The 23599-nt window shown below is 38.2% G+C and overlaps 1 protein-coding gene across 15 annotated transcripts in view; it reads right to left on the minus strand.

The window, feature by feature from the left end:
• Window positions 1-23599, minus strand: part of git2a (G protein-coupled receptor kinase interacting ArfGAP 2a) — an 84893-nt gene that overhangs the window by 24116 nt on the left and 37178 nt on the right. For 9 of the 15 annotated variants that reach the window (XM_043715514.1, XM_043715505.1, XM_043715502.1 and 6 more), the window contains exons 9-15: window positions 18116-18121; window positions 17405-17456; window positions 13978-14050; window positions 12874-12971; window positions 12276-12387; window positions 9826-9965; window positions 8752-8901 (exon numbers count right to left, since the gene is read on the minus strand). In XM_043715514.1, coding sequence (XP_043571449.1) covers window positions 8752-8901; window positions 9826-9965; window positions 12276-12387; window positions 12874-12971; window positions 13978-14050; window positions 17405-17456; window positions 18116-18121 — 631 coding nt within the window. The remainder of the gene's footprint in view (window positions 1-8751; window positions 8902-9825; window positions 9966-12275; window positions 12388-12873; window positions 12972-13977; window positions 14051-17404; window positions 17457-18115; window positions 18122-23599) is intronic. The other 6 variants (XM_043715503.1, XM_043715507.1, XM_043715510.1 and 3 more) reach the window with 2 other exon arrangements.

Raw genomic sequence — 23599 nt, forward strand, 5'->3', positions numbered from 1 at the left:
CCTTGCTGATCTTTGAGGGGCCCTATTCTCTCCCTAGTTACCCTTTTGTCCTTAATATATTTGTAAAAACCCTTTGGATTCTCCTTAATTCTATTTGCCAAAGCTATCTCATGTCCCTGTTTTGCCCTCCTGATTTCCCTCTTAAGTATACTCCTACTTTCATATTTTTTTTTAATTCAGGTATGGCAAAAGATTCTACAAACTATTTAACAGGAGGAGTTCTTCCAGATCTTTGGCTTAGACATAATTCATCCCTTAATTTACATCCCAAAAGTAGGACAATGTGATCAGAAATTGCAGTTTCTGGGATTTGTTAGGTAAATTGCTAATGCCCTCCTAGGCCATAACACCATCACTGAGCATCAAACTGTTGTTTCAAGGATTCCTATTTACCTAATTTTCTTTGGAGATCACCTCTCTATACTTCTTACCTCAGACCCCACCCTGCAGAGCTCATTTCCACCTTCTTCCCAAAAAAAAACCCACCTGGCAGCCGTACCATGCAAGCCTTTTCCAATCCAGTGACAGTCCCCAACCACCACCACCCTCCTTCACCTGGCTGAGCTCAGTCTTGTTTTGAATAACTTCTCCTATAACTCATCTCACTTTCTCAAAGTCAAAAATGCAGCCATGGGTGCCCAATGTGCTTATCTTTATGCAGCATGTAGAACATTCCAGCCCTACTCCTCCCAAAACTCTTTCTCCAATACACTGATGATATCATCAGTGATGCCCTTCTCATCTGTAATTTTACTTCCAATTTCTACCCTTCTCTTATCTTCACTAGCTCCATCTTTGACTCTTTCCTCGAGTTTGCTGTTTTTATTTCTGGGGATAGTCTATCCAACAAGATCCATTACAAGCCTATAGAATCCCAGTTACCTTGACTGCAGTTCCTCACATCCTGCTTCCTGCAAGGATACAATTTCATTTCCCAGTTACTCAGTCACATCTGTCTAATAATGTCACCTTCCACAGAGATGTCTCCAATATGTCCTTTTTTTCTTCCAAGGATTCACACCGCTGTAGTTAAGAGCTCCCAGCCATATTTCATTTATTTCCTGTACTTCTGCCCTCACCCTGGTGTTGTTCCTCCCAAAAGAGTTCCCCTTAGGCTGACTTTCCACTCCAGTCTCCATCATCTTCACCATTACCAGCAGATACCAGAGATATCTTCCCCTCCCATCCACACTCAGTATTATGCAGAAGCTATTCTCTCTATGACAACCCAGTCCACTCCTCCATTAACCCTAAGATTTCTTCACATCCTCAGCACCTTTTCATGTAACTGCAGGTGAAACACTTGCCCCATCAACCCTTCTTTCTTCACTGTCCCAGGCTTTTACTTGCAGCATTTCACTTGTGGTCCTTGCAATGGAGTTTACCATATTTGCTACTCACAATACAACCTCCTTTACATTTGAGAGACAAAATAAAGATTGGGTGAGCACTTTGTGAAACTCCTCTGCTCTGCCAACAAGAATGATCCTGATTTTCTTGTTGTTTTCCATTTCAATAAACCATCTTGATCCCATGCTAACATTTCTGTCCTAGGCCTGCTGCGATGTCCCAACAAAGCTCAGTACAAGCTGGAGGAACAGGATTTAATTTTATGCTTAGGCATTTTACAGCCTTCGGAATGCAACAATGAGTTACAACTGTGTGCAGCTGACTTTGCTTTCAGCAGAATGGACCCACTTTCTCCCTATCACACCTGTATTACATCTCAATCTCTCCTTTACTATTCTTAGTACTCCCTATGCCGTTTAGGTATTTTCTAATGAACCTGTTCAGCAATGTTACATATCTCTCAAACAAGTGGAGGTTGAACCTGGGCCTCTGGACACACACAGTTTTGCTCTCAGCCCCTCCCCCTTTATCAACAGCATAAAAGCTATCATTTTCTAGTCCCTTTCAGTTCTGGAGAGTCATACAACACAAAATGTTAACAATGCTTCTATCTTCATAGATGCTGCCAGACCTGTTGAGATTCTCCTACAATGGCTGTTTTTGTCACACAAATTGACTGTTGCATTTACCTACATTAAAGTAAATTTATTTTGTAAAGTGCTTTGAGACCTCCAGATCAGGTAAAATACACCAGATCCAAACATTATTTCTTTTCCTTTTACCATGGGTATGTTAGAAAATGGACAATTCTCTACTGTTAACCAATTAACTCAGTAGACTGTAATCAAACCTGGTACTGCCAAAGTGCCTACTTCAATTTTGACAAATTAAGGCAACTTGGTACAAATTATTAATGGCTACACTGGGAAAAAAATGCTTATGTTGGGTGGAGCTTGTGTTTAGATAAGAGCTCTTGCTTAAAATGTTTGTTTCTATTTCGAAAGAATAACATGTGCAGTTTCCGGTTTAGATTGAACAGCCTATTTTAAAATATTTTACCAACCGCTAAATAATGTCAGTTCCAATCCACTATTTTTCAAATGAGAGAATAAACCAGATGAAATTTCAGTTCAGGGCGAATTCTGGCTGTTTAATTTTTAACTATCGAAACAAATGAATATGAAATTATAACAACCTTTCTGGACAAGGAAAATGAAATGGATGGTCTAGTGTTGTCTGCACATTCATTTAAAAACAACATTGCATTGGAAATGTCATTTAATACCTTGTAAACTGCTCTGACAATTTCATGAATCACTGAGCTGAATTGCTCAGGTTACTCCTCTCTCTCCTTCAGAGACTGTAAACAGCTTCCGTTACATCTCTCAAGCACACATACTGTAATTTCAGATCTTGCTGCTGTTTGACAGCCATTGTAAAATAGTTATTGTGTTTCCTTCTTCGCTGAGTCTCAAGTCCCTGAGCAGATCATATTTGCATCAGATCGTGATTAATTTTTAATTACCACTCACTGAATTATCACTATTGAGATTTCACTTTCTGACCAGCCAGCTTGTGATCATTAACACCGCTTTCTATAATGCACCAAATAGATAACAAAATGTGCCTCATTTATTTCTGGGATTGGTATAGTGGCATTGTGAAGTGTTACAAGTTTGGGAATCATATTTATAATTTTCTTAGCTATTGCAGTGCTATTTGACTCAGTTTCTTCAAAAAGCAACTTCCAAAAAATGTGACTTCTACCACTGAGGGCAGATGGAAAGGAACATCACCTATAAGTTCAACTAGCATTTTTGCTCCTTCATTTTCACTAAATCGAAACCTGTAACTTCCTAACGCAACTTTTGAATGCAACTATACCACACGGATTCCCGCGGTTCAAGAAAGTGGCTCGACAACAATTTCAAAGGCAGTTAGGGTTGGGCAACTAATCCTGGCTTTATTATCAATGTTTATGTTTGTTTAAATTAATGCCTGGGGTGAGTGTGTTGCATATTCATGTCTATTCCTTTACAGCTCAACATGTAACTATGCAATAGAACAACCTAGGGATGAAGCGACAGCACATTTGTCATTTGCAACATACTCTTCTCCAATCTGTTCAAATATTAATACAACCTTTAAGCTGTTTTGGAGTCAGAGTTGAACAGCACCGAAACACACTCTTTGGACCAACTTGTCCATGCCGACCAGGCGTCCTAAATTAATCTATACCCATCTGCCAGCATTTGGCCCATATCCCTCTAAACCCTTCTATTAATGTACCCATCCAGATGCCTTTTCAATGGTGTAATTGCACCAGCCTCCACTATCTCCCATGGCAGCTCATTCCATACATGCACCAGCCTCTGCATGAAAATGTTGCCCCTTAGCTCTCTTGCAAATTTTTCCCTTCTCACCTTAAACCTATGCCCTCTAGTTTTGTATACCCCTACCATGAAAAAAAAGACCTTGGCTATTCACTCTATCTTGCCCTTTATGATTTTATAAACCTCTATAAGGTCACCCCTCAACCTCCAATACTCCAGGGAAAATAGCCCAGCCTATTCAGCCTCTTCCTTTAGCTTAAACTCTTCAACCCCAGCAACATTCTTGTACATCTCTTCAAGTGTAACAACATGTCTCCAATAGCAGGGAGTCCAGAACTGAATGCCATTCTTGTACAGCCACAATATGACATCCCAACTCCTATACTCAATACACTGACCATTAAAGGCCAGTGTACCAAATGTCTTCTTCACTAACCTGTCTACCTGTGAAACCACCTTCAACAAACTTGCACCCCTAGATCTCTTTGTCCGGCAACATTCCCCAAGACACTACCATTTACAGTACAAGTCCTGTCCTGATTTGCCTTAGCAAAATGCAACACCTCAGATTAAACTAAACTCCATCTGCCACTCATCAGATCAAGGTCCTTCTGTACTCCAAGATAATCTTCTTCATTGTACACTACAACACCAATTTTGGTGTCACCTGAAACTTACAAACCAAGAGATCAGGGCGTTCAGGTCCATTGTACTCTGAATGTGGCTGCACAGGTGGATAGTGTGGTCAAAAATGCATATGGTATGCTTGCCTTCATCAGACGGGGTATTGAATATAACCGCTCACGTATTAACAATTGTACAAGACTCTGGTTCGGCCACATTTAGAATACTGTGTACAGTTCTGGTCGCCACATTACCAAAAGGATGTGGATGCTTTAGAGAGGGTGCAGAGAAGGATTTTGCCTGTTATGGAAGGCGCGAGCTATGAAGAGAGGTTGAGTAGGTTAGGATTGTTTTCATTAGAAAAAAGGAAATTGAGGGGGGACCCGATTGAGGTCTACAAAATCATGAAGGGTAGAGACAGGGTGGACAGAGATAAGCTTTTTTCCAGGGTGAGGGATTCAACGAGAGGTCATACTTTCAAGGGGAGGGGTGAAAGGTTCAAGTGGGATACACGGGGAAAGTATTTTACACAGAGGGTGGTAGGTACCTGGAATGCGTTGCCAGCAGAGGTAGTAGAGGCAGGCTTGGTAGATTCATTCAAGGTGCGTCTGGACAGATGCATGAGTAGGTGAGGAGCAGAGGGATACAGATGCTTAGGAACTGGGTTTAGACAGTGGATTTGGATCGGCTCAGGCTTGGAGGGCCGAAGGGCCTGTTCCTGGGCTGTAAACATTCTTTATTCTGTGCCTCCTATATTCACATCCAAGTAATTTATATTAATGACAATTTAATTATAATCAAACTCGTTGACTACAATCAGCACTTTTTCTTTGCATAACAAAATAATGAAAATGTTGCACCTTCTCATACTGGTGAGACAATGTGCTCAGCTTAAACTTAAGCTACTTCTGCATTCTAAGCTTCAGTGCTGGTGAAATGTTTGCCATCACTATTCTTACTTTCTAAAAAAACCTACCATTACGAGATTTTCTGTTTTATCTTCCTGCGTGGATAGCTCAAAAGGGAAAGTCGAGGAGAGTGGAATATTGCTGAATTAGAACCAGGGACCTTCCATAGTAACAGGAGGGATGCTTAATAAAACAGATTAACAAATTGCTCAATTTATCACTCTAAAGGAATTACTTTGTTTCAAAAGAAAATTTAACACTTTCTAACAATTGTCACAAAACAACGGTAAAACAATTCCACTGGAAAGCTAATCATGTTTTTGAAGTTTCAGTTGCTTTCCACTGCTTGAGTGTCAAACTAGGAATAGTTTAGGCAGAAATGCAAACCAATTGCTACAAATCAGTCTTAAAGGAACAATAAAAATACCTTATTAGCACTTCTCTCTCTGACCAAGTGCCAAAAATAAGAACACAAAGGCTTAATAAAATAATGAATAAACTTATTTTGCAAGTTATTTACCTTTCTTGCCTTAAAAAGGGTTTTTCTTTTTTAAAAAAAAGAATAGGAGGTAACTTCACAGAAGGGTCTAGTCACAATGACAGGTCAGATGACATTCATCCCAGTTCTGAACACTGAAAAGACCCAAAAACTGAGGGATCGAACAGATCTGTAAATAAACTGCTTCCAGGCCTTTTGGGAAAAAAAACATTGCTTGGCCTAAACAGACCTAAAAAGTGGAAATGTTTTCTCCAAAAAGGGCCAGAACTCTATCTACAGATCTGTTTGGCTCCATCCAGGCCAAGCAAAGTGGCTTCCCCTCAAAAGGGTCTGAGCAGACCTATATGGTATACAATTCCAAAAACTGGAAATTTTATCCAAAAACCAGTTGGCCCTGAGGATTTTGGAGAAAGGATTTCAGATAAAGATTTCCTGATCGACAGCATTTTTGAAATTATTTGTTCATGTGATGTGGGTATTGATGGTTGGGCCAGCATTTCTTACACATCCCTAATTAGTCTGAAGCAGATGGTCATCAGGTGCCTTCATGAACTGTTTTAGTTCTTGGGTGCAGGAACACCAACAGTGCTGTAGGGAGGGAGTTTGATAGCGTCACCCGTGCCTAGCAACAATGAAGGTATAACGACAGGCTTCCAAGCCAGGAAATAACTTGAAACAGAAAATTGCAGGTAGTGGTGTTCCCATGCACCCGAAATCCCTGGCCTTTTGAGTGGTAGAGGTTTTGAAAACGTCCTCAAAAGGACCCTTCATGAGTTATTGCAATGTATCTTGTAGGTAGCACGGACTGCTGTTATTGGTTATTAATAGTGAAGGGGATGAATGTTAAAAGTAGTGGATTGGGTGCAAGTCCCCATGTGGTGCACACTGGGTGGTGTCAAGATTTGAATGTTGTTGGAGCTGCAGCCTTTGAGTGAAGAGTATTCCATCTCACTCCAATTGTGTGTCTTGTAGAAGGTATACAGGCATTGAGGAGACAGGAGGTGGGTTACTCACTGCAGGTTTTCTAGCCTCTGACCTGCTAGAGTATTTACATGGCTGATTCAATCAAGTTTCTAGTCAACAGTAAGCCCTAGGATGTTGATTGTGAGGGATTTAGCAATGATAGTGCCATTGAATGTCATGGGCAACTGGTTAGATTCTCTCTTGGTGGAGGTGGTGATTGTCGAGCAGTGGTGTGGCATGACTGCCACTTATCAGCTCAAGCTGGGAGTTGTCCAGGCCTTCTTATTATGGGCACAGACTGTTTCAGTATTGAAATTGTGAACAATGCTGAATATCATAGTGAACAATCCCATTTCTGACTTTATGATGGGAGGAAAGTTCATGGATAAAGCAGATGAAGATGGGTGGGGGTTAGGATACTTTCATGAGGAAGTCCTGCACTAACATCCTTTGATACGAGATGACAGCTCTCCACCAACTACAACCATCTTCCAGTGTGCTAGGCATGACTCTTTTCAATGAACTCTGCCCCAGCCAATCTCCAATTCCCATTGACTTCAGTTTTTGTTGGGTTCTTTGATGCCATAATTGGTTAAGTGCTGCCCTGATATCAAGAGCAGATATTCTCAGCTCAACTCTGTTCAGCACTTTTGTCCATGTTTGGACTAATGCTACAATGAAATCGGGAGCAGTGTGGTCCTGACAGAACCCAAACAGACCATCAATGAGCAAGTTATTCCTTTGAAAGTTTTGCAGGCTAGGACACTTGACAACCCTTTCATCATTTTGATGTGCTAGAGAAACAGACAGGACATGTACCTGGGCAATTTTCCACATTGGCAGGTGGACTACAGTATTAAAACTGTACTCAGCTCAATCCAAGGCTCAGAATCATGTTCTCCTCTGAACAGGATGGCATTTGGCATAATAAATAATTGTTGAGATAATGCTAACCAGCACCATGCTCCTGAAGAAGATTGAATCATGTTGGGAAAGTGAACCCAACATTGCCAGGTGGCCTTCAATACAGATAAATACTGTACAGTCTTAAAGCACATTAATGGAAATAAAAAGGAATAAGAGAAAACACAATTTTGAGATTTTAGATAAACAAAAGTCATTGATAACCACGCTCACATCACAAGCATTACGTCAACAGGAGGCTGCAGACAAGGAAATATTGGTTCATGGCTGTAATGTAGTGCATAAAGGGTGGCACAAGTAGACTTAACAGTAAACACAGCAAACTGGGAATATACTTGAAGGGAAAGAAATTGCAGAGCTAGGAGAAAAGAACATGGCAGTGGTAAATAGTGGCAAGATCTTTCAAGAGATCGCATAAACATGGTGGACTGAACTGTTGGCTTCTGTACTACATGATTTTATCATTCAATAGAATAACAGAACCACAACAACAGGGTTCTCCAAGACATATTAGCTTCTCCCCACCCCTTCACCTCAAAGAATACTGCAGCCCTATAAAAAGTGAGAGATAGAAAATCATGATGATCTTGACATGAACGTTTTGTTCTATAAATGCAACCAGCAAAAGCTGAAGCAATTGTGCTTTGCTGTTGATGTTCTTAACAACCAAGGACTCAAAACAATACTCAATTATTTGAAGCCCTTAATATAGTCATAACTAACCTAATTTTCACCAAGTCAATTACCCCAAAGCCACATGAAATCAAGAAAATTGGTCATAGTGGGGAGAGGGAGAGGAAGAACTTTTCAAAAAGGAATCTAGAAGGCCAAAGATCCTCATTACCAGCACAGATTCAATTCAACAAGAAAACAAAGAAAATGAGATAAGTAGAATAAATGAGAACTATGAAGTTTAATCTTATTATTTGCTATTTCATTTAGGGTAAAGATACTCAACCCCACAGTCTCACTACCCCAAATAAAGAGACAAAAGTTAAATGGCATACAATAATCCACAGAGCTACAATAATAATTTTTTTTAAAAATTGCTGAGATCCTAGTCAATTGATTCTTAAAATTTACTATTACTCCCAAGACTCCAGACAGCACTGCACATTTCAAACAGTAACTGGAATAAAAAGACGCTTACCTTTTTTTGCATCAAACGCAGTTCATCACTCAAGTTGCTGTTCACTTTCATCAGCTGTTGTATCTTTGCCTCAGAAGCGCTGAGTGCATTTTTCACCTCCATGTATTCCTGCAATGTAATTGGTCCATCTGACAGATCAGAGTCCATGCTCTACAATAAAAAGTGCAACTGATAAAAAAAAAATGTTTCTTTGCAGATATAGAAGAAATCAAAATGTTAAGAACCTAAAGTTACAGTAAACTTTTCCTTTTAAAATCATTTTTACGCTTTAGCATAACAACTTTTCATTGTTGAACTTGACAATTAGAATAGTTTATCAAGTAAAGGAACTGGGCCAAGACATTAAACGCTGCAACAATGAGTAAACAGATTCAAATGTGATAAAATCTGGAATTTCAGTTTTTAAATAGGTGAATTATAACAATATTACCATACTGAAAACATGTAGATCAAGCTATAATTAAAAAATCGAGTTTTTAAACCCACATTTGAGATTACTGCCTTATAATCATTCCCACTTAATCTCAAGACAGTGCAGCAGTTGACTCCTCCAAGGTACTGTCCACAAACAAAGTCAGCCAAATAAGCTTTGCTATTAGAAAATGCATGGCACTGCAAGTTATTCTCATTTTGAGGAAGCTTGGTGACAGCCAAAGTTTGAATTGGCCACATGAAGCCGAGAAGGCTTTCATTTGCCCCTGAAATCTCACCCCATGCTGCTTACAATAGAGCTTCAGCTGGATGTGACCAATTATTCTCAGCAATCAATATTACTCAAATTACTGAGCAAGCATGGAAACTCTAACCTGGAATTTTCTACTGAAAAATATTGCATTTTCATAAGTATGTATCCTGGAGAACATGTTGAGGTTGAATAAAAAAGATAAGTATTCTGAATTTAGAACACTCAACCATTTTTCCTTCCTTTGTAATATTTGTAAATAAGAAATGCATATTATTACAAACTTTAGAAGTGAACTGGAACTTAAAGGTTCGTTATCATAACTCAGGACTACACAATCAATATGAGGCATCAACTATTTTAAAAGGTCATTTAAAATGAACGAGAGATACCTTTGCTCTAACTGCTTTAACTGCTGGTTCCTGGTCCGTATCTTCATCTGAAGCAACACTGTCATAATCTGGCTGATCATTGTCATGGCTCTCACCGCCATGGTGATCATTAATATTCTTCAGTATAATTTCCACATTTTCTGTGTTAACAAGAAAAAGAAACCGAACAGTTCGCAAACTGAATGGCCCAAAAATTAAGAAAATCAATCAAAATAGGAGATAACTTATTGTAACAGCCTTTGCACAACTACAGGCAACAACAACCACTGGTATGATGATCAGAGAGTATACATTATGTATTTATGGGAGTTGGTTAGCAATACAGGGCAATGCCAACTAACTTTGGGTTCAATTCCTATAATGGCTCTATGAAGGACCTCCCGCTCATTTGAGGAGTGGTGACCCTCAGGTTAAACCACTACCAGTCATCTCATTCTAATAACAGCAGTGCTATGGTCTGATAGAACTATGACAGTTTTAACTTTAATATTACGCATTGGAAATTTATCAATAATTGTCTCTCTCCAATAAAGGTCACCTTTATAGTCCGGCTGTTCACAATCTAGATGAAATGGTACCACTAACTGATTCAGATTGAAAGTGAAAGAGTGTACCCTCTTTGCAGGTAACAGAGGAAAAGAAAGAATCGAGATCATTCTTCAAATAGTCATACATGAACAGTTCATCCTTGCAGCCATCCAGATGAATTTTGCAAGTCCCAACACACTTGTTTGAAATACCTTGTTCTGGTATGTTTCTAAAAATATTTATTGACCTCAGATTTCTCACTGAAATTATCTTTGATTTTATTAGTTATCTGCAATGTTATAATTTACCTCCTAATACCTTTTAATACTTTGATCTGAAGCAATCTTAATCTAATTCTCCAGATTGTACGACTTTAGCTTCTTCCATTTAACTATCCATTAAAAATTAGAATAATTCCTTAATGCTCCCTTTTCTTTGACTTGTCAAAGTAAATATTAGGAACATAGAAACCATAGACCATTCAGTTCATCAACCCTGCTCTACTATTCAATACAATCATGGCTGATGAAACAGTTCAGTGGCCATTTTCACCCAATGCCCATAACTGTGTATGCCACTGCTAATCAGAAATCTATCAATCTCTATCCTAAACATACAGAATTAGTGAGCTTCCACAATCTTTGTTGTTGAGAAGTCCAAAGATTCACAACCCACAGTAAGAAGAAATTCTAATTTGAGACCGAAGCAGTACCCCCTTTATTTTTAAAATTGTGCCCTCGGTTCCAGACTCCTCAACCAGAGGAAACCTCTTCTTACCTGTATCCACCCTGCCTAACCCTTTAAATATTTTGTAGGTTTCAGTGAGATCACCTTTCATTGTCTGAAATACTACAGAATGCAGGCCCAATTTTACCAAACTCTCTTCATAGGAGATAGTGCCACAATCCTGGAACAGGTCTGGCAAACCTTTGTTGTTGATGGGTTATTATGTGTATTCAAGATGCAGATAGGCAGAAATTTGATCAGTAAGGGAACAAGAGATTGTGGTGTAAAATTAAGCATAATGTAACACATGTATTGGGCCAAGCAGTGGAATGTGGTGTAAAATTATGTCCCAATACATGTGTGAGTCATAATGTAACACATGTATTGGGCCAAGCAGTGGATAGGCAGAAATTTGATCAGTAAGGGAACAAGAGATATGGAAAAAAAGGGCAGAGAAGTGGATTTGAGGTATATCAGATCAGGCATGACCTCATTGAATGGTGGAGCAGTCTCAAATGAGCTGAACGGCTTATTTGTATTCTAACATTTTTATAGCTGGGGAAAAAAGTTTGATTGCAATAATTGGCTATTTTCTCAATCATAAAAACCTGGTGTGCATATTTTTTAACCTGAATGAAGTAAAGACAATTAAGTAAAGTTAGACAATTTGGTGGTTTAATCAACTTTGCACATTTGTTACATCTCAGGAGAGTGGGCATGATTTTTGGCATACTAGCCCACTGATTCATGACGACACCTTTGATACAAAGTGAATGAGAATAGTACATTAAAATCTGCATTTTTGCAGACAGCAGTCCAACTACGAAATGTGGAGATCATGTTTTCATTAGTAGAAAAGACTAGGACCCAAGGACTCACCCTCAAGTGAAAGAACTGACAATGAGAAGGAATCTGTTCAACCAAAGGGTGGTGAATCTGTGAAACACATTGCTGCTATAGGCTGTGAGGCCAAATCTTTGAGTGCATATAAAGACAGAGATGGTTAAGTTCTTGATTAGTAAGGGGATCAAAGGTTATGAGGAGAAGGCAGGAGAATGAGGTTGAGAAACATATCAGCCATTATTGAATGGCAGAGCAGACTTGATGGGCCAAATGGCCTAATTCTACTTCTAGTCTTATTCTTAGTTAATTTTTTTTAAAAAACTGATATTTATTATTTAAAAAGAAACACACACCTTTGGGACTAGTGACTGGATTCCCCAGTTGTCTTCGTTTGGCATCACTTAAAATATCAATGACTAAAGTGGCAAACTCATGAGCGTTAAACCGTGCCAGCTTCTGTCTTCCCTGCAATTTAAAGAGTAAAATACAGATAAAAGTCTGAAAGTATGCATCACTTTGCACCATAGATATTATTAACTGAAAGAATACTTCTGTGATTATCCTTGAACTGAATTTCATTGTTAACTTCCAGGCTACCTCAAGACAACAAATTAAAAATCTGGTGCAAACAAAAACCCTCAGATTAGAGACTACACAAATAATTAATACTGAACTTTAAACAGAAAATGTCACTAATACACTGCAGATACAGCAATAACTGGATAAAGTATACAGATACCAACTGGATTATACAATAATTTATTCATTTTTGCAAAATTACAGAGCTTGCAGCAGGGCTGTTGCGATGCAGTGGTAATATCTCTACCTCTGGACCAGAAGGCCTGGGTTCAAGCCCCACTTCTCCAGAGGTGCATCAATAATATGTCCGAACAGGCGGAATTCAAAATATCTATTGTGCTTGCAGGAAGACAGCATTTACTGAAAACTTGCCTGATTCCTTGTTGACGAGTACTCTGGATTCACAGGAAGGAAGGGAATGACTGTTGTTTCAGTTACCAGGGTGCTGTGGTTTTGAGTTGTCAGCCAAACTGTACATTAAAAAATAAGTTAACTCAAAAGCACAGTAGAAAACTACATAAACTCGAGGTGACCAGTAAGGTTACAACAGGTAACAATAATGGCTATATTCAGTTCTTCCAAATTGTTGCAAATCATCCAGCTTCATTGTTGCAACCATGCCTGATGCCAGATTGTCCTGGGAGTATCCGCACACAAACATCCACGCAGACCTCGCTTTTCTATACATATGTTCACCAAGCTCAAAAAGGGAGAGATGCCCCTTGTCGTCCGACAGCCATGCCAATTCATGTTACACCATCAACGTTCTAGCCTTACCTCCTGCCCCACCCACTTCCTGTACATTAATGACTTATTGTGACCGAACAAATTAGAGACAGAGACATTTTCTTTTATTCATACACCCCTCCCTAGTTTCTGGCTGGACACTCTTCCTTCCATCAGCAAACTCTCATTCAACGTATTGAGAGTTATCACATTATCATATAAAACTATAGTTGCAATTGCTTAGATAGCCAAAAGCACCTAATTTCAAAATAAATTAATTAAATGAAAACCGTTTTGATATATTTGAGAGAGGTTATGTACAATATAGACGATCAGTGGGGAAAAAAGAAAATGAAAATATGTTTCATTTATTTCTACAAAGAAATGTGATCTACCAGTAACCCTTAATCAAACCTAGCTTCCTAAACTATCAAGCCCTGTTAAAATTAAAATGAGCAAACACATCATCCAGGAATACAATTCAAGTTCTTAGAGTAAGAGTTTATTAAAAATTGGAGGAGGTTCTAGTTTGAGAGGCTTATGCTCCAGTGTAAATGCTACTGGCAGTTTCCCCAAAATTTCGGTACCATATGCTATCAGAAAAACTTATGAACCTTAAAATAAAGAGGCTAAAGAAAAAAAGGCAGCAGTTTCAAATGGATTACTCAGAGCAGAATTACTTTTTCCGAACAGAGAGCAAGTTTACTAAATATTACAACTTCGGTTGACACTTCACAGCTGAATTCTCACCTGCATCAGTCTCCCTTCGATCCACTTCATCATATACATCCATAGCTAGTTCCTCAAATAAGTGATTACTTAACTAGAAATAGAATCAGGAAGAACATATTACTACTCTAGAAAATGTGATTGAGATTCAACTACATAACCCATTTGCTGTGCTTTGAAAGTATTTGGAATGATGGAGAGTCAGTTTGAAAATATCAAGTATGAAAAGGAACTACAAACTAAATGAAAAAACTGCTCATTGCATTAAAAGATTCCAAAGACTAGTGCCAAGTTCATTTTCAAGGCTCGTCAATCCCTGAAAACGAATATCAAAAAATAAAATTGTGAACAGGAAGATTCCAGTCTTGCCAAAGAACCTTCATGTATTTCTCTCCCTCTAGTTTCCTTTTTGAGCCCAATCCAAGTGAGGGGTAATTGTTTCATAGACTCATAACCTGAAGATAATTTTCTTCAACCAGAGGATGGTGATTCTGTGGAACTCATTGCTGCAGAGGGTTGTGGAGGCCAAGTCATTGGGAGTATTTAAAGACAGAGATAGACAGGTTCTTGATTAGTAACGGGATCAATGAATACAGTAGAATGCTGGAGAATGGGGTTGAGAAACATCAGCCACGATTGAGTGGCAAGGCAGACTAAATGAGCTGACTGGCCTAATTCTGCCTCTAAATCTTATGAACTTATTGTGGTTCTGTTCGCCGAGCTGGGAATTTGTGTTGCAGACGTTTCGTCCCCTGTCTAGGTGACATCCTCAGTGCTTGGAGACTCCTGTGAAGCGCTTCTGTGATCTTTCCTCCGCCATTTGTAGTGGTTTGAATCTGCCGCTTCTGGTTGTCAGTTCCAGCTGTCCATTGCAGTGGTCGGTATATTGGGTCCAGGTCGATGTGCTTATTGACACTATACAATCAACACAGGAATTCTTGGACATCATCAGAAATATACACATAGACAAGGAAGAAACCATGGTCTCATTCGACGTAACGGCACTGTTCACCTCTATTGACAAAACCCTAGCCAGAGAAACAATAGCTTTATAGCAAAAGTTTACAGTGTGATGTACCTGAAATTATACATTGAAAGATACCTTGATTGTTTGTTGAGTCTTTCATCTGTTCGAATACCATGATAGTTTCATTTCTTTCATGTGTAAATCACAAAACTTTTAAAAGTTACATTCTCAGGTTAACTGTAACAATTGGTGTTAGCCAGACAATATGTTGAAGATATTAGCCCCCAGTGTTCTCTGTCTGTGCCATGATGTTTAGACTGATTCTAATCTAAAAAGTGAGATAACAGAGTCTTACATGAATTCATGCAGTTTTTGAGCAAAGTACAATGTAACTGCAAGTACAAATTCACCCCACAAGTGTATATGTATATGTGTGTATGTGGGTCTGTGTGTTTGTGTGTGTGTGTGTGTCTCAAAACAAGAAACTGTTCAGTTGAGGTGCATTGAAGGAGAAGCAAATTAAGCACACAAGCAAGGGAAGGAATTGAAGGACGTGCTCATAGGTTGAAAGGAGCATCGTCCAAATAGTTTGCTGCTTTGTGTTTATATGGTGAAATAAATACCTTCAAGGCCATTGCTTAAATGAGTATTCTTCAAGAAATTGAGAGAACCTGTCGGTTCATTGAGCACAGGCTTCATTTCTTCTGTGAATGGCCATGGTGGCTGTGTAGCCCTCCATCTCTCTTACTTCTCGAAACATTCAACCCCCACTTGATCAGCTTGCTTGGTAGCACTGTTATGGGGATGAGAACACATAGATTGATGCCCCAGACTGGAACTCAGATTGGTAATTTGGGCTTGGGTATGGTAGCATGGAAAGAATGCTGATTTTTTTTTCCCTCATTCACGGGATGAGGGTGTTGCTGGATAACCAACATTTATTGCTCATCCTAGAAAGCAATTAAGAATCAGCCACGAAATGACACGACCAGCTATCCTTAGTAGCCACATACTCAGATGACAAGCAACATTAGTTCGGCTGGGACAACACTACTATTATAGGACAAGCCGAAACAGAGAACAGCCAGGGAATTCCTAGAGGCATGGCACTCAGATTCAATCAATAAGCACATCGACCTGGACCCAATATATTGACCACTGCAACGGACAGCTGGAACTGACAACCGGAAGCAGCAGATTCAAACCACTACAAATGGCGGAGGAAAGATCACAGAAGCGCTTCACAGGAGTCTCCCAAGCACTGAGGATGTCACCTAGACAGGGGACGAAACGTCTGCAACACAAATTCCCAGCTCGGCGAACAGAACCACAACAATGAGCACCCGAGCTACAAGTCTTCTCACAAACTTATGAACTTATATTGTAAGAGCAGTAGCAATGGTAGTCTTGCTGCCAAAACACAATACATGTTGGGATGGTCAAGTGCTAAGAGAAATGCTAAATGGCAGAAATGATTAAGCATTTTGGTGTGACTGGTGTCTAGTCAGACCATCCTAAATCAGGACTCAAATATAGGGCTGCAGATATAGAAAATCCTCAGTCCTCAGCTGCAATTGTATCTATTGCTGTACCACAAATCAAAGAGGGCCCAAATTACATATTAAACAACAAAGCTGGTTTTAAGGTTTGTAAAACTGTCTTGGGATAAGCATATTAATGGCTCAGTGCAAACTAATTTCATGTAAACTTATTATCTTTTTTGGATAGCGAGACAGATTAAGAGCGAGACCTATTAAGAATGTCCAAATGGTGAAACTATCACTGCATAGTAGTGCAGTGTAGGAGAACATTCCAGGTGACTGAGTGACCCTCTTTAGAGAGATTGTATTCAACACCCAAAGACAAATGTTAAAAAAGGTGACATCAACAAATCCTGCGTCCTACTGGTGAAGCCAAATTCGCTGGCTTTGGAGTACAAGTCAGTTCTTCTACAATGGTAAGTGCTAGAATATTCTTTGGAAAAAATGTGCGAGAAGATGAATTGTGAATTTTTTTAAAAAGAAACACTATTCCACATTTCTTTGTTTGAAAGTGGTCCAGAAGAAGTTGAAATCCTTTCTATTTAGGTATGCATACTGTGCACAAGATAAATGGGCAATCACGCATGTTCTAATTATCATCCCTGTGGTACCATGTGTAGTAAAGGCAAACTAAGCAGGCCAAACCAGAATAAGTAACAAAATTGCATAAGTCACCGAGTTTGTAACTACAAAAATATTAATCTAGCTCTGGTTGTGCAAAGTAAAACATTTTATACAGCTATTCAAAAGTTACATTTGGGTTGGAGAACTGCAAGTGCATTATAAAGAAAATGCACAGTTTTAGCAAGTAATGTGCATAGGAAGGCAAATTGTGCCAAGCGTCTACTAGATATTTTAGTATAATTGCTTGAAGGCTCAAATTAAAGTTAAAGCTCTAATGTGTTAGTCATTTATCATACCAAGAAAAAAAATAACTTACAGACTGCAATTTCTTCTTTGCTGCTTTTGCTAGTTCTGACAAATCTAAACTGCTGAAGATTTAAAAAACACCATAATTAATGATGTACCAATAACACTGGGCAGTTTTTTTCTAACGGTTTTGAGATATTCATTTCTAAACCAGTGCAGGCAATAAGTTTTAATTAAGTGGTGAAGCCATCTCAAGCTATGAAACAGGCATTACAGAAAAGTAAGGTGATACTCCCAGATAATTCTCTGTAAAAATTCAGAACTTTGGTCTGGTCATATTGACTACTAACATCTCAGGTCAGATCCTTCATCTTCTCTTCTAGTACTCAAATTCTGCTATAGTGCTACATTTTTGAATTCTAATCCAGTATGATTCCAGTGTCTTACTGAAAATGATAAATAGTCTTCCTTCAAGTTCAACAATATTAAGGATGCAACACTTCCCTTTATTGCTTAGTTAGAAAACCTAATATTGGCACAGATTGGATGGTTATTTGAAGCTGTGATTTTGTTTTGCCTAATAGGTATTGTCTACATTCCCCAAAGTTACTTAAAGCATCCAGGACAGTGTCAGTAATAACAGATTGCAGGAGAAAGTACCTGTAATATGATAACATTTCAGTTTTAAAAGAAAAAAAAAACGAACAAGCATTTGACTGTAAATACACTGATCTTCAATGATTAGGCCTTAAAAGTTGCTATTTTATTATGTATTACTTACAGATGCCTTTTATCCCAAGGGTTGCAACCAAGAAAGAAGTGCATAGATATTTATTGATTACAACATTTTACAAGTACTTAATAACATGGCTAAATCATCAAACCCATGTAATCAAAATGACACGATAATTGATTTAGAATAACTCCTCCAGATTTTCTGGTTCCAATTCACCATAAAATGTTTTTTGGCATCATTATTCAGCTGCTAAGTACAGTTATGTTGCACAAATTATGCAATAATAACTAAAGGTGTTAACCTTTAATCAGAAATATATGATAAACTATCAGATTGCAACTAGGGTTGTATGCTGTAGTTGACCTTAAAGCCTTACGTGCAAGAGTGGAAAGAAAAAAAAAATCAGTCAGAACACCACTCACAGCTGGTAACTATTGGAGAATGAGTGAGCACACGCTCAATATTGTGTTTGTGGTGATTTCAAATGCTAAATATCTCATTAACATTGACACTTTGAACAGATATTAAAAGTGGTCATTTGACAACAGACTAGAGAATTGCTGATAATTGTGATACTGCATCCTAGTAGAATTCTGGAGAAGAAAAAAACATAACTGAGTATTTACACATACATAAAAGTAAGAATATAATACTTCATAGCAGTTCTTATTAAAGTTGCCTTTTCAGCCAGCTGGTGACAATGTGAAATCTTTCAATCATCTCACCAGAAGTGGTAGAGAGTACAAAACTTTGGATGATACCATTCAAGTAGGAAAGCTTGTCCATAAAAAGAAAACTGTACAAAACCTGAGAATGTATTCAAAGAAAATGTTCATAATTGATTTTTTTTGTCAGGGTGGCTTCTCTACTTTGTCCAGCAGATTTCTCTCAATCACTTTTCTATAATATATCAGTGTACATTAATCCGAAGGCAATGGGACAGATATTCTGGGGCATGACAGCTGACTTTACCCAATAAACTACAGATATTTCTTCTAATTAAAAGGTACGTTTGAATAAAAGCACTGAAAATGCAAGTTCTGGTACAATATTAGTCTGTACAAATCATGGTGTCTTAATTTAGATTCATGGACTGGGTTTCAAATAGTTAATCATAGTTAGGTTGGTAATTACCAAAACACTACAAGATCAAGAGCAGGTGGAACAATAATTTAACATTCTCATTTCTATCATTATCTAGATGATTTCCTCATTGGAAAATTAATCTGCATCCCTGATGGAAGGGGACAAAATTGATTTTGCTACAACATACTTCATATTTGAATTGTCTGCTGGAAATCATAGTGCACACACAAAGAGTAACCATATTTGTGAGGTGACATAAGGCTGCCAATGAGTGCTTATAATTTTAGCATCAAGTAACAAATTCAGAGAAAGATAGTGGTAAAATGGTTGTATCTCTGAACCAGTAATGGCTGTACCTCTGAACCAGAGGCCCAGGATCTGGGAACCTAAATTCCATTATAATATAATATTGGAACTGCAAAATAATCTCAGTAATGGCGATCATAAAACAAATATCAATTGTTGTAAAAGTCCATCTTAATCACTGATGTCCTTTATGGAAGGAAATTGCTGTCCTTATTTTGCCTTGCCGACATGTGACTCCAGACCCACAGTAATATGGTCAACTCAAACACAGAACATGCCAGAGAACCTCAGCAGGTCTGGCCACTTCTGTGGAAAGAGAAAAAGTTAACATTTCGTGTCTGATATGACTTTTGCTGAGCCATAATCAGACTCTAAATATAACTTTTTTTTTTCTCTGTCATTAAAAGCAATCGGACCTGCTGAGGTTCTCTTGCATTGGTTTCAATTTCCAGCATCTGCAGTATTTTCCTTGTATACTGTTGCCTTCGAACTGCCTCTAAAATGGCTCAAGAGCAGTTAGGGTTGGGGCAACAAATGGTTTCATCTGTGATGCTGATCTTCTATGAAGAGTAAAGGAAACAAAAAATTAAGGGTCAATATTTTACTCCAAGTAGCCAACTGGTGAAGGAATAAACAAAAGCAAGTCTTTACTTGGTGTACACTTATTGTGAAACATTCAAAAAAGGTAGAGATCTTCAGACTCCACTCAATTGTGTCAGTAAGTGGGTCTTCAGCTGTGCTAAACTAACTTATCCAATCAATGCCCTGGACTTAGCAGTAAAGTATATAAGTGTATCTATTGAACTTAAGACTGACAACAGAGGTATTGTTAACACAAGGGTGCCTGACATTTCTGATAAGGCTGAGATTTACACTCATGCTCAGTTGAGGACAACAGCAAATGCAGTCAATCTATTTATTCAAAGGGTAAGCAACTAAGTCAAACTATGAGTTGTGCCCAAATACAGTGATGCTGTCGTACCAAGAAATAATTTATTTTGTGGCGAGAAGTTAGTTTTTTAACAAAAGTTAATACATAGTGGGAAAGCATCTCATTGTAACTATTACTTCCCACTTTGGAGAAGCAGTATATGAAAAACAAAACAAACTCAATTACACTCACAGGACAGTAAATATGTAAACAAAGTGAGGACATGACTGACAAGTGGCAATTTGTTCAGATACCAAGATGTGAATAGCCTCAGTAAGGAATCATTGCCTTTGGAAGAGGAAGAAAGTTGGAATGAAAACAACCAATCATCCACAGCTATTGAATTTGACAGTTTCTACTTCAGTTTTGTAATTGAGATGTACAAACTAAAATATCCAGCAGGTGGCACACAATGGTATATTATTTAATTCAGTGAAAGAACAAAACTAACTCTGTTTACAGAGGTAGGTACAAAGTCAGAGTCAGAGATGTACAGCATGGAAACAGACCCTTCGGTCCAACCTGTCCATGCCGACCAGATATCCCAACCCAATCTAGTCCCATCTGCCAGCACCCGGCCCATATCCCTCCAAACCCTTCCTATTCATATACCCATCCAAATGCCTCTTAAATGTTGCAATTGTACCAGCCTCCACCAAAGCATTAAAGTCATGGAAAATATCGTAAAGTACAACTCAAACAAGCACTATATTGACAATTTTAAACAATGAAGCCCAGCCATCAAGATTTTAATTCCCACAGTATCAGTAGGGCGAAAATGCATCACAATTGCAGTTTTTACTAAGTACAAGTTCCCAAAGGATAATTCTCAACCAAACAAAATCCAAAGCTTTATGCACATCTAGGAGCACATATAAACAGAGGTGTACACCACTTACCGTTGACCTAATTGTCATCTCAAAGCCACACACCTGACAATCTTTCACTACTTTGCTTAACAGGAATCTAACTCTGCTTAAAAATATTCAAGCAGTCTGCTTCCACCATGTTTTCAGGAAGCGTGTTCCAAAGACACAACCCTCAGAGAAGAAATTCCTCATCTGTTTTAAATTGACGACTTCTGATTTTTAAACATGACCCCTAGTTCTAGATTCTTCCATAAGAAACATTCTCTGCAAATCTGTACTGTCAAGGCCTTTCAGGATCTTATGTTTCAATCAAGTCACTTTTATTTTTTAAACTCTAGCAGATACCAGACCAACCTTTCTCATAAGATAACACCTCCATTTCAGGTATTAGCCTAGTAAGCCTTCTCTGAAATGCTTCCACTACATTTACAGCTTGCCTTAAATATGACAATATTGTGCATAGTACTCCAAATTCAGCCTCACCAGTGCCCTGTATAACTTTACCACAGCCTCCCCACCTTTGTATTCAACTGTCCTTGCAATAAATGAAAACATTTTATTAGCTTTCCTAATTATTTACCTCTATCTGTATACTAATCTTTTACACAAGAGGTATACAGATTCCTCTGCATTTCATTTTTGCAATTTCTTACCATTTAGATAATGTTTCTTTTTATTCTTCCTGCCCACATTATACTCATTTGCCACTTACCTAATCCATCTACATTTTTGTAGGCTTATTTCTCTTTCTCAACTTACTTTCCTACCTATCACTGAGTTCGCAGTAAATTTGGCAACCATACCTTTCATCCTGTCAGCCAAGTCATTTGTGTAAATTGTAAGCAGTTAAGATCCTACTCTGTGGCATACAACTTATTACAGCTTACCAACCTGAAAGAAAAGACCCATTTATTCTATTCTCAATTTTGTTAGCCAATCTTCTATCTATGCCAATATGCTAACCCCAACACTACATAACATTTGATGTTCCACCTCATCAAATGCGTTCTGGAAATCCAATACAGTACCTCCACCAGTTCCCTTAATCCACAGCATGTGTGACATCCAAGGATTTCAATATACATTCAAATATGATTGCCCTTTCACAAAACCTTGACTTTGCCTGATTATTTTGAACTTAATCAAGTGCCCTGCTGTCATTTTTGTAACAACAGCTTCTAATGTTTCCCTAGAACAGATGTTAGGCTAACTAGCATATTGTTTCCTGCTCTGTCTCCTTCCCTTTCTATGCAAAGGAGTTAAACTCACAAATGAGGTCTTCCAATTCGATATACAGAAATCTACATGTCTACTAGGCATTTTCCCAACAGTAAATTTCACACATTAATTGTTCTTCTGTAACTCAGTGAATCAATTCTCATTTTGTTGGATGCTCCATGTTTCACTCATCAGCAATTCATTTTGATTAATTAGATCTCCTATTGATTGATTTTGGGGTTTTTTGTGTTACTTAAATCAATCCTGTCCTTGATTATCATTGAACTTCCCTGCTGATTCCTTGGTTTTCTTTTCCCTGGCTCTGTACATCCTGAAATAAAAAGAAAACTCCCAACATCTTTCAGTTCTGATGAAAGACAGACCATCATAGTGCGAGATTAAGTGAGTTCCTCTATCCAGAGATATCAGTCTACTAAGCATTTAGCAGCACTTTCCATTTTTTAATATCAGAATTCCAGCATCTGCAATATTTGGATTTTGTTAAAATTGCAGTTAAATAACAATCTGAATATCAGAGGCCTAAGAATATTTGGATCAGGGAACGGAGGTGTAATTCAGTTTCCACTTTGAAGTAATTAATTTATCTTTAACTTTATACTGCCACCATAAATTCTAATCACATTTATGACTAAAACAAGAATCAACTTGTCAAGGTGTGATTACATGTTCTGTCAATCAGTGGTCCTGTAGCACTTCTACTGGGACAGATGGAATCACAAAAGCAAAGCTACTAGTGGATATCTGAAACAAAAATTGAAAATGCTAGAATCACTCAATAGGGAGACAGCATCTATGCGGATGGAAGCAGTTGATATTTCAGACGAAAAATCTTCCAGTATAAGCAAAGTACAGAAACCGAAAAAAAAGTCAGGAGGACTAGTAATGAACAACAGAGAAGGATTGTAAATCAGGCAGGACTCACTAAATAACGGAAGGGTAAATTCTATAATTCGAATGGGGAAGGGAGTGTAGATGAAGTAACAGGACAAGTATAGAAACAATATCGTCTAGAGGAACTGCAAGTGGCATCAAAAGGCTGTAATTACAGCCAGGCAAGATCAAAAATGAATACAGGAACCAATGGTCAATGCACTTATA

Source organism: Chiloscyllium plagiosum, chromosome 25 (assembly GCF_004010195.1).
Source record: "Chiloscyllium plagiosum isolate BGI_BamShark_2017 chromosome 25, ASM401019v2, whole genome shotgun sequence".
NCBI lineage: Eukaryota > Metazoa > Chordata > Chondrichthyes > Orectolobiformes > Hemiscylliidae > Chiloscyllium > Chiloscyllium plagiosum.